We start from the raw sequence: 11,628 nt of genomic DNA on the forward strand, positions 1-11,628 counted from the left end.
AAAAAAAAAAAAAAAAAAGAAAAAGGCAGTGGAATTTTTGAATAATGCCAGTCTTCCAAAGTTAAATTGTCAAAGCTTTCTAGGAACTAATAGACGAAGAGGTCCCTGGTTCTCAAAGGATTTATCCTGATAGCCATCAGGCAAGTCAGAGAACCATGGACAATGGGGGCACAGGATCTTGGGTGGCACCAGCCCCAAGGACTCCAGGCTTGACCAAAATGATTTCCAGGCTTGGCGCCTGTAGCTCAGGTGGCTAGGGCACCAGCCACATACACCAGAGATGGCAGGTTCAAATCCGACCCAGGCCAAAAAATAACTGGGCATTGTGGTGGGTGCCTGTAGTCCCATACTTGGGAGGCTGAGGCAAGAGAATCGCTTGGGCCCAAGAGTTTGAGGTTGCTCTGAACTATGATACCACAGCACTCTACCCGGGGCAACAGCTTGAGACTGTGTCTCAAAAAAAAAAAAAAAGACTTCCATACTCTAACCAAGTTGATCAGACACGCAGATATCCCTCTGCTCTCCCCAAGGCCACACATATTTATAAAGATCCACATGCCCACACTGACATGTCCCAGCCAGCACACCAGCTGACCCAGGGAGTCTCAGACTGAGTATTGCAGATAATTTCTGGCAATAAATTGCCTCTGTCTCACCTGTCCCACTGATTAGCTCTGTTCTTTTCTTTGCAGAGTCACTTGTACCTACTGGTCACAGATCAGGGCTTTCTACAGGAAGAGCAAGTAGTGTGGGAGAGCCTAAACAATGTGGATGGAGACAGCTGCTTCTGTGACTCTGATTTTCACCTAAGTCACTCCCTGGGCAAGGGTCCTGGAGCAGAAGGTGGGAGTGGCTCCCCAGAAAAACAGTTACAGGTAGACCAGGTATGTAGGGCCCCTGGGGAAGGTGCAGGGACACATTTGCCTTAGAGAGCTTTATGCATATTATTATCCAGAGACCACCATGTGACAGTCCATGCCCCTTCTCTCTCTGTCACCCCTGGACCATTTCCTTACTTACGCATTCTGCACGTTCTCTGGTACCACAAATGACACTTGGCTGCGTGTTTTACTCTCAACGGAATAGATGCTAGAAAATTTGGAGAATGAGGAAAAACTGATTGGAAACCTAGCCTGGATATCCATCCCTCCAGCCTTAGCCCACCTCACAACTCTGTTCTCTCTAGGACTACCTGATTGCTTTGTCCCTGCAGCAACATCAGCAGCCACAAAGCACATTGGGTCTTAGCGACTTGGAGCTGGCCCAGCATCTTCAGCAAGAGGAGTATCAGCAGCAGCACTCAGTCCAGCCCTTGCAAACATGGGCCCCATTGCCGCAGGTGAGCCTGGGGTGTTCTTCCCCTCTCCATGTCCAGGGCACATCTTGCACTTTGGTCCAGAGCGTCCTTGCTTCCGCACTTACCTCCTCAGGGCTTCCTCTCTTAGGGCCCCTCCCAGGTACTTTCCCTGTTATTCTTTTTTTTGCAGATTTTTTTTTTTGCCCAGGGCTGGGTTTGAACCCACCACCTCCAGCATATGGGGCCAGTGCCCTACTCCTTTGAGCCACGGGTGCCACTCCAGCCCTCCCTGTCTTTCTCTCCCCATTCCCTCTCCTGAAGCCTGATCCATTTTCTCCTTGACTCTCTGTTCTCATGCTCTTCCAAAGTTGTTAGATGGATGACCAATTGTTAAATCCAACACAGGGCAGAGGAGCCATGTCTGGACGTCCAGCCCGGGAACGGCAGCCAAGACCCAAGCGTGAGTCAGACTGTGTCTTGCTGTAGCTCTGCCCCGTTGCCATGCTGAGCTGCCCCTTCTCTCTGAGGCGATAACTTGTTTGCTCTCTCCCCCACCTCAACCCCTGAGGTGTGTTGGGTGACTTATTTATGGACTGTTGGGGACTAGAGCAAGACAGTAAAAGCCAAGATCAGACTCACTAAGGTGGTTGGACTATGTCCTGCTGCCTTCTCTTCTTCCCATCAGGGCAACACTGAGATTAGTGGGGCGAAGATTTCTGCTTCCCAGTTCCCTTTCTCAGAACAGTCACATGATATAGAGACTCCGGCTTCAGGGCCAGGTCCCAGTCTGGAATGCATTCTCCTTCCCTCCCTCCTATCCCTGACTGAGGGCTCGGGACTACCCAGCAGGCCTGTCTCCATTTGTTTCAGGGTTTAATTTGGGTTTCTATCTCCATTATTTGTAACACCTCTCTAAGTTTGGAAATAAAACTTTTTTCCTGAGATCTGTTGTTTATCTTACCCTGTGCAGTAGGGTTAAGTATTTGACCCAGTTGAAGAATATGAAAAAGGGGAGGAGGGTACAGAGGTAGAAGGAGGTTTCCTGTCATTCCTGATAGAGCCAGTGGGGGAACCAAAGCCTGCCTTTCTTTTTTTTTTTTTTTTTTTTTGAGACTAAGTCTAACCCAGCCATCCTTGATAGAGTACCCTACCTGAAGGCATCATCATAGCTCACATAGCAATCTCCATTCTTGGGCTCCAGAAATCCTCTTTCCACTTAGCCTCCCAGGTAGCTGGGCCTACAGGTGCCTGCCCAGCACTCAACTAGGTTTTCTTTTTTTGTTTGTCTGTTTTTAGATATAAAGTCTTACTTTATTATGCTGTGGCATCATAGTTCACAGCCACATCAAACTCTTGGGTTCAAGCAATTCTTTATTTGTATTTATTTTTATTTTTTGAGACAGAGTCTCACTATGTCACCCTTGGTAGAATGCCATGGTGTCACAGCTCACAGCAGCCTCAAACTCTTGGGCTTAAGTGATTCTCTTGCCTCAGCCTTCTGAGTTGCTGGGACTATAGTCGCCTGCCACAACGCCTAGCTATTTTTTGGGTAGAGTTGTCATTGTTGTTTAGCTGGCCCCGGGTGGGTTTGAACCTGCCAGCCTCAGTGTATGTGGCAGGTGCCCTACTTGCTCAGCTACAGGCACCAAGCCAGGCTCAAGCAATTCTCTTGCTTCAGCCTCCAAATTATCTTGGACAACAGGCGTCCACCATAACATCGGCTATTTTTAGAGATAAGGTCTTGCTCTGGCTCAGGCTGGTCTCAAAACTCTTGTGCACCCACCTTGGCTTCTGAGAGTGCTAGGATTACAGGTGTGAGCCACTGTGCCTGGCCTTAGTTTTTCTATTTTTAGTAGAGATGACGTCTCACTCTTGCTCAGGCTGGTCTTAAAACTCCTGAGCTCAAGCAATCCACCTGCCTCAGTCTTCCAGAGTGCTGGGATTATAGGTGTTTGCCACTGCACCTGGCTCCTTTTCTCTTTTTCTTTTTGATACAGAGTCTCACTATGTTGCCCTTGGTAGAGTGCTGTGGCGTCACAGCTCACAGCAACCTCCAACACTTGGGCTTAGGCAATTCTCTTGCCTTAGCCTCCCAAGTAGCTTGGACTACAGGCGCTGCCACAATGCCCGGCTATTTTTGTTGTTGTTGCAGTTGTTTAGTTGGCCTGGGCCAGGTTCGAACCCAGACCCTTCGTGTATGTGGCTGGTGCCGTAACCACTGTGCTACGGGTGCCAAGCCTCCTTTTCTCTTTTTTGTCTGTTCCTGCTAGGTCCTTGATGGGACAAAGTGCTGTCATGGGAAATGGATTTCCAAATCCCTGAATGGACAGATGAATTTGGGGCTTGTGCTCCCTTCTAACCCAAGACTTCCCAAACTGGGGAGGGCAGCTTGACCTCTGCTTGCTTCCCAGTTCACTGACCTTTGCTACCTCTTTTTTTTTTTTTTTTTTTTTTTTGAGACAGAGCCTCAAGCTGTCCCCCTGGGCAGAGTGCCGTGGCATTACAGCTCACAGCAACCTCCAACTCCTGGGCTCAAGCGAGTCTCCTGCCTCCGCCTCCCAAGTAGCTGGGACCACAGGCGCCCGCCACAACGCCTGGCCATTTTTTGGTTACAGCCGTCATTGTTGTTTGGCGGGTCGGGGCTGGGGATTGCTACCTCTTACTATTTCGGATCTTGTTCTTCTTCTGGTGCCTGTTTATCAATTTTTTGCCTGAAATTTCCTGAGGAATGAAGGTGCAGAGAGACACCATGGGGGAGGGGTATTGATTACTACAGCACCAGGGCAAAAACTGTATCCTGTTGAACAGCCAAGTGTACATCAAAGGCGCCTGCAACTCCAAGGCCCCTTTCCGTCCTGTGTCCTGCTCCACCCAAAATTCAATCAGGGCACACAAACAATAGTAAAGTGTGCCAGAAGAGTTCTGCTACCATTGAGATGTTCTGGCCAGGGTACAGGAAAAGTGAGCCACGCAGAAACTATCAAAGAGATCTCATCACCCCACCCCAAAGACAGAGCTAGAGACCCAGGTACAGATATCATTTTGAGTTGTAGGAAATTAAAGGACGTAACAAAACAGAGTTCCAGCCTCAATAAGAAGCTGAAACACGGTGTTCGGTGAGGGGCTGTCCCATGTGGAGGCTCTGCTGGTTTCCTACAGGCTCAGCCCAACACAGGACTCTGATCCTTGAGTGTCATGTGGAGTGGAGGCAGGGAAGTCTCAAATGTCTTCAGCCCTGCACAAGGCCAGGAAAGCTGACTGGCAGTCCCCTTTCACTGTGTCCTGCAGACAAGAGAGTCAAGTGTTAGAAAGACCCACCACTATTACAGCCCAAACACTGTTCTCTCCCCGTGCTAGTCCATAGCTGGTCTGGGAGGGGAGGAATCAGGATTCCTGGTGCCTGGAATCCTGCACTAAATTAACCAAAGTCTCAGGACTTCTGCCTGGGGGTGTGGGAGGTAAGGGCGTAGCTCCAAAGCTCCAGGCTAAGAGCTAGCCAAGTTTCACCTGGAGAGAAGAGTAGAGGGACTTCCCAAATTTCTTCTTGAACTCTGTTCTGATACTGAGAAGGTCAGTCTCACAGCGAGAGATGAGGATGCGCATCAGGACTTGGTATTTGGGTTCAGTTTCCTGGCAGAGGAAGAAAGAGATGGGGAGTAGTTAGACAGCGAGGTTGTCAGTAAAAGTAGGACCTGGCTCAGAGCCTGTAGCATAGTGGTTACAGCACCAGCCACATACACCGAGGCTGATGGGTTTGAAACCAGCCCACGCCAGCTAAACAACAATGACAACCGCAACAAAAAATAGCTGGGCATTGTGGCAGGCACCTGTAGTCCCGGCCACTTAGGAGGCTGAGGCAAAAGAATTACTTAAGCCCAAGAATTTGAGGTTGCTGTGAGCTGTGACAGCACAGCACTCTACTGAGGGCAACTCTGTCCCCCCTCCCAAAAAAAGATTGCAGATTGCTCCTTAGTATCTACCCTTTCCTTCTTCTAAGTCTTACTACTCCAGAGTGTAGAACTGGGGCAAGAGTCATTCATTAACTGATCTCATTGGTATACAAGTTCTCTTTATACCAAAACTGTATTTTTTTTTTTTTTAGAGGCAGAGTCTCACTTTTTTTTTTTTGAGACAGAGTCTCAAGCTGTCCCCCTGGGTAGAGTGCTGTGGCATCAGAGCTCACAGCAACCACCAACTCCTGGGCTCAAGCGAGTCTCCTGTCTCCGCCTCCCAAGTAGCTGGGACTACAGGCACTTGCCACAACACCCGGCTATTTTTTTGACTGCAGCCATCATTGTTGTTTGGAGGTCCGCAGGCTGGATTCAAACCCGCCACCTTAGGTGTATGTGGCTGACGCCTTAGCCACTTGAGCCACAGGCGCCGACCTGAGACAGTCTCACTTCATCGCCCTTGGTAGAGTGCAGTGGCGTCACAGCTCACAGCAACCTCCAGCTCTTGGACTTAGGCAATTCTCTTGCCTCAGCCTCCCAAGTAGCTGGGACTACAGGTACCCACCACAACACCTGGCAATTTTTTTGTTGCAGTTTGGCCAGGGTTGAGTTCGAACTCTCCACCCTCGGGGCTGGTACCCTACTCACTGAGCCACAGGCACCGCCCAAAGAGACAAAGTCTTGCTGTATGTTGCCCAGGCTGGTCTTTCTGAATAGCTGGAATTACAGGCATGTGCACCATACCTGGTTTAAGACAGGAATTTATACTTTTCAAATGAATCTGGGTGTTGATTCATAATAATACAGGCTTTATTGGGCGGTGCCTGTGGCTCAGTGGGTAGGGCGCCAGCCCCATATACTGAAGGTGGCAGGTTTAAACCTGGCCCTGCCAAACTGCAACAAAAAAATAGCTGGGCCTGGCTTGGCGCCTGTGGCTCAAGCAGCTAAGGCACCAGCCACATATACCTGAGCTGGAGGGTTCAAATCCAGCCCAGGCCTACCAAACAACAATGCTGGCTGCAACCAAAAAATGCCGGGCGTCATGGCGGGCGCCTATAGTCCCAGCTACTTGGGAGGTGGAGGCAAGAGAATTGCTTGAGCCCAGGAGTTGGGGGGTGCTGTGAGCTGTGATGCCATGGCACTCGGCCCAGGGCGACAGCTTGAGGCTCTGTCTCAAAAAATATATATATAGCTGGGCATTGTGGTAGGCGCCTGTAGTCCCCAGCTACTTGGGAGGCTGAGGCAAGAGAATTGCCTAGGCCCAGGATTTGGAGGTTGTGGTGAGCTGTGTGATGCCATAGTACTCTACCAAGGGCGTTAATGTGAGACTCTGTCTCTAAAAAAAAAGGGAAAAAAAAACAGGCTTTCTTGGTTAAGTATAATAAATTACTGTCAAGATGGAAATCTCAACTGGGCGCCTATAGCTCAACCGGCTAAGGCACCAGCCACGTACACCTAAGGTGGCGGGTTCGAATCCCCAGCCCGGACTCGCCAAACAACAATGACGGCTGCAACCAAAAGATAGTCGGGCGTTGTGGCGGGCGCCTGTGGTCCCAGCTACTTGGGAGGCGGAGGCAGGAGACTCGCTTGAGCCCAGGAGTTGGAGGTTGCTGTGAGCTGTAATGCCACGGCACTCTACCCATGGGGACAGCTTGAGGCTCTGTCTCAAAAAAAAAAAAAAAAGATGGAAATCTCTGGATGATAGAATAAGTGTTTACATATACTATCTTTTTTTTTTTGAGACAGAGTTCCCACTTTGTCACCTTGGGTAGACTGTCATGGTGTCATAGCTCACAACCTCAAAACTCTTGGACTTGAGTGATTCTCTTGCATTAGCCTCTCAAGTAACTGGGACTACAGTTGCCCACCACAACAGGTGGCTATTTTTTTAGAGATGACGGTCTTGCTCTTGCTCAGGCTGGTCTCAAACTCCTGAGCTCAGACAACCTACTGGCCTCGGGCTCCACCATCCCTGGCCACATATACTATCTTTTTAACAGCCATCAACATGGCATGACGGCTTCTCAACCAGTCTATAGAAAGCTATTCCATCTGCCAAAATAATAACTACTTTTACCATCTTCAAATTTTATATTTTCTCCAACTTAATGAGTTTTTTATAGGTTTTGGGGGAAAGTTCTACTAACAGAGATTCTGTTGGTAGAAACACTCAAACCAAGGATAATACAGAACAAAATCAGACCAGTGTGAAGACCAGTGCCCTGCATGCTGAGGGCACTTATGGTATAGCAGACAGGGAGGTGACAAAGGATAGTAAATGTTCTCTTTATTTATTTTTTTGGATGAGGGGTCTCCCTATATCACTCGGGCCAGTTTGGAACTCCTGGCCTCAAGCCAATCTCCCACTTTAGCCTCTTTTAGAGTAGCTGGGATTATAGGCACATACCAGCGCAGCCACCACTGTCCTATATCACTGTTTTGTAGGGAAACTGTGTGACTTATTACTAGTCTGTAACCTTGGCAAGGTATTTAACTTCTCTGTGCTCCAGTTTTTTCATCTATAAAATAAGGATGGGATATTGTTGTGAGGATTAATGGAAATGGGTGTAATGTGCTCAGGGCAGGCCCTGGCACACAGCCAGCACCTCAGAAATGCTACTCCTTCACATTATTTTTGATAGTGTCATCATCATCTCTCTGACAACAACCAAAACTAGACCAGGCACTGTCTCACAGAGCAAATTCATATCTATATTTGGTCACCTAGACATTGACAAGGCCCCAACTTTAGTGTTAGTGCCCTGATGGGTCAACTTAGTTCTAATCACAGCTCATGCCTCTATGCTTGACACCTGGTAAGCCAAGAGGAAGAGACGCCTACAGTTTTGTGACATGTATGTGAGTTGGTTACATCAGCTGTAGCCTGAAGCCTCCTCCTTCCTGCCCAGGAGATGCCTTCTCTCACTTTGTTCCAATAGGAGAGAAAAGGAGGGGCAGTGCCTGTGGCTCAAAGGAGTAGGGCGCCAGCCCCATATGCCAGAGGTAGTGGGTTCAAACCCAGCCGGGGCCAAAAACCGGAAAAAAAAAAAAAAAAAAAAGGACTACTCCTCTCACCTGGAGGGCTTGGTGAAGTTTGTCAGCAAAGTATGACGGTGTATTCCTGACTACCGAGGCTGGAAGTAAAGAGGGAAGGCTGGAGGTTCACAACTGGGGCCGTAGCTTCCTGTCTCAGAGGGGCTCCCACGCTGCATACCCTGAGCCAGTTCCTTACCTAGGCTGAGTAGGGCCACCTGGGTGTCTCCATGGAAACGATTCTGGATGGCCTCTTCCAATTCATACCCAGTATACCGCTGGTACTGGTCAAACACTTGTGTGTAGGGGAGACAGAAAGATAGGTCGAGGGGGATTAACTCATCATCATTCCCCATCATTACCAAAACTCATCATTAGAGCAAGCTTCAGGGATAAAGTTTATATGTACCTCGGATGAGGTGTACAGGATTTCTCTGGGTGAAGAGGAGGACCCATGTCCCCTCTGTGTTGGGTCCTTCTGCCTGATGTAGTGCCTAGGAGGGGGAAGTAAATCAGGACCACAGGTGGGGGCCTTGGGAGCCACAGCTATGATGTTCCCAGAATCATAAGGATGGAAATGGGATTAAGGGTGCAAAAGGTTATTTTAACCCATAAACTAATTTTTGGGGGGGAGGGCCCGGGGCTGGGTTTGAACCCGCCACCTCTGGCATATGGGGCTGGCGCCCTACCCTTTTGAGCCACAGGTGCCACCCCATAACCTAGTTTTTATTTGTGATTTTATTTTATGTTATTTTGAAACAGGGTCTTGTACTATTGTGAGACCTCTACCCTCACAACTCTACCCCAGGCACTGTTTGTGTGGGCTGGAGCACAGTGGTGTCATCATATGTGTAACTCATTGCAGCCCCAAACACCTGGGCTCAATTGATCCTCCGGCCTCAGCCTCCCAACTAGCTAGGACTGTAAGTGCCCGTCACCACATCTGGGTACTTTCTATTTTTTTTATAGAGATAGGGTCTCACTGTGTTGCTTAGGCTGGTCTCAAACTCCCAGTATCAAGTGATCCTTCCACCTCAGACTCTAGAAGTGCTGGGATTACAGGCATAAACCTCTGTGCCTGGCCTACTTATGACTTTTTTAAAAGAAAGAAACACCCAGGCTCGGCGCCTGTGGCTCAAGGGGCTAAGGTGCCAGCCACATACACCTAAGGTGGCGGGTTCGAATCCCCAGCCTGGGCCCACCAAACAACAATAATGGCTGCAACCAAAAAATGGCCAGGCGTTGTGGCGGGCCCCTGTAGTCCCAGCCACTTGGGAGGCTGAGGCAGGAGACTTGTTTGAGCCCAGGAGTTGGAGGTTGCTGTGAGCGTGATGCCATGGCACTCTACCCAGGGGAATAGTTTGAGGCTCCGTCTCAAAAAAAAAAAAAAAAAAGAAAGAAAGAAACACCCAGAACTCTAGGAGGCCGAGGCAGGTAGATCGCCTGAGCTCATGAGTTCCAGACCAGCCTTGTCTCTAAAATAGCTGGGTGTTGTGGCGGGTGCCTGTAGTCCCAGGTACTTGGGAGACTAAGGCAAGAAAATTGCTTAAGCCTAAGGGTAGGAGGTCACTGTGAGCTGTGATGCCACAGCACTCTACCAAGGGCAACAAAGTGAGACACTGTCTAAAAAAAAAAAAAGAGGCTCAGTGCCTAGCACAGTGGTTGTAGCGCCAGCCACATACACCGAGGCTGGTGGGTTCAAATCCAGCCTGGGCCAGCTAAACAACGATGACAACTGCAATCAAAAAATAGCCAAGTGTTGTGGCGGGCACCTGTAGTTCCCACTACTTAGAAGGCTAAGGAAAGAGAATTGCTTAAGCCCAAGAGTTTGAGGTTGCTGTGAACTATGACTCCACAGCACTCTACTGTGAGGGCAACATAGTGAGACTCTGTTTCAAAAAAAGAAAAAAAGAAAAAGAAAGAAAGAAACAGGGATAAGAAAGGGGACAATAATAAGGCGCCTGTGGCTCAAAGGAGTAGGGCCCTGGCCCCATATACTGGAGGTGGTGGGTTCAAACCCAGCCTCCGCCAAAAACTGCAAAAAAAAAAAAAAAAAAAAAAAAAAAGAAAGAAAGAAAAGAAAGGGGCTCTACCCTCACAGATCTATTCACTGATCTGGAAAAATCTTAGTTCTCAAGGAATTAAATAATCCCAAAAAGAGGATCTGGGGAGGCTTCCTTGACACAGATGCCCATGAGTGAAGGATCCATCTGCTGATGAGCTTGTTTCCTGTGAGCACTGGAGGCAGGGGCTAGAGGAGCGAAAAGGCTTCAACTGGGATACTCCCTGACAAGTTATCCCCCACAGGTCACTGAGGACTCTGTCCCCAAGGGGCAGGGACAGGTTTGCAGGATAAATGGGCACAGAGGCCCTGACTCTCTGGCATGTGGAAGAGGGATCTTATGCGCATGGCGTGCACACTGTGAGGCCCCTTACTCACCTGGACATCCTGTTCTGCCAGGTTATAGTCTATGATTCCGGAGTAGCTCTCACGGGCCCCCTAGGAGCAGAAACTATTCTCAGGAGGAAGCGTTGAAGGGCAGATTTTTATTTCCAGACCAAACAAACCAAACTCTGGTGTCCCCGACACGCTCTCTTTTCCAGTATAGGACAGCAGTGCCCCCCGCTCTAGTTCACCCCTTACTGGTTAAGTGTCACTCCCTCCTCAGAGACTAGTCCTTTCTCCTCACCTTGGCAAGGGCCAGGAGCAGGTCCTGCAAGATGCCACTGGTTTCAGACTTGATGTCCTCCTCAGCCTCCACCTGGAAATCTGGAGTGGGGTCAGGAAATTTTTGAGTCCTGATTTTTCCCAGAGTAGAATCAGGACCTGTCCAATGCCTGCCCCACTGTCCAGGCCAACCCTGCCATCTCCTGCTTGGAATAGCTTGATGGCTGCCAGGTCCCAGCATGTAAGGCACAGGTACCATCATGGGCACTCTGAAAACATCTCTGAGCTGTGAAGTTGGGTGGCTTCGTCTGTCAGCACCACCCTGGGGCGGAGCAGGAGGCATCACTGGAGTGTTGGCCAGACGGGGAAGAGGACATGGAGAAACCCACAGTGTGAGGCAAGATGGCTCGCGGCCTGCTGCCCTCATTGCAGGTAAGGAAAAATGACCAGAGAGGTAGGATGCAAAGAAGGGAAGAACAGGAAAGAGAAGAAAAAGAAAGGAAATGAAAAAACAGATGCACGAAAGAAGAAAGGTAGGAGAGAGATTAAAAACATAGGCCAAGATTAGACATCAAAGGGAAAGCAAGGCTCGGCGCCTATAGCTCAACGGGCTAGGGCGCCAGCCACGTACACCTAAGGTGGCGGGTTCGAATCCCCAGCCTGGACCCGCCAAACAACAA

The 11,628-nt window shown here is 49.3% G+C and overlaps 2 protein-coding genes across 4 annotated transcripts in view; one reads left to right on the top strand and one right to left on the bottom strand.

The window, feature by feature from the left end:
• Positions 1-2,230, top strand: part of MINDY1 (MINDY lysine 48 deubiquitinase 1) — a 12,434-nt gene extending 10,204 nt beyond the window's left edge. For 2 of the 3 annotated variants that reach the window (XM_012811802.2, XM_012811803.2), the window contains exons 8-10: positions 693-884; positions 1,187-1,339; positions 1,703-2,230. In XM_012811802.2, coding sequence (XP_012667256.1) covers positions 693-884; positions 1,187-1,339; positions 1,703-1,783 — 426 coding nt within the window. In that variant the 3' untranslated portion in view covers positions 1,784-2,230. The remainder of the gene's footprint in view (positions 1-692; positions 885-1,186; positions 1,340-1,702) is intronic. The other variant, XM_023519425.1, reaches the window with a different exon arrangement.
• A 1,857-nt stretch (positions 2,231-4,087) lies between these two features.
• ANXA9 (annexin A9) overlaps positions 4,088-11,628 on the bottom strand; it is a 12,812-nt gene continuing 5,271 nt past the window's right edge. Inside the window, exons 7-13 of the mRNA XM_003800393.3 lie at positions 10,971-11,050; positions 10,721-10,780; positions 8,690-8,774; positions 8,480-8,575; positions 8,323-8,381; positions 4,805-4,927; positions 4,088-4,579 (exon numbers count right to left, since the gene is read on the bottom strand). Coding sequence (XP_003800441.1) covers positions 4,517-4,579; positions 4,805-4,927; positions 8,323-8,381; positions 8,480-8,575; positions 8,690-8,774; positions 10,721-10,780; positions 10,971-11,050 — 566 coding nt within the window. The 3' untranslated portion in view covers positions 4,088-4,516. The remainder of the gene's footprint in view (positions 4,580-4,804; positions 4,928-8,322; positions 8,382-8,479; positions 8,576-8,689; positions 8,775-10,720; positions 10,781-10,970; positions 11,051-11,628) is intronic.

The sequence above is a fragment of the Otolemur garnettii genome, unplaced genomic scaffold (assembly GCF_000181295.1).
Source record: "Otolemur garnettii isolate 467f Iridium unplaced genomic scaffold, OtoGar3 scaffold00174, whole genome shotgun sequence".
NCBI classification, from domain to species: Eukaryota; Metazoa; Chordata; class Mammalia; order Primates; family Galagidae; genus Otolemur; species Otolemur garnettii.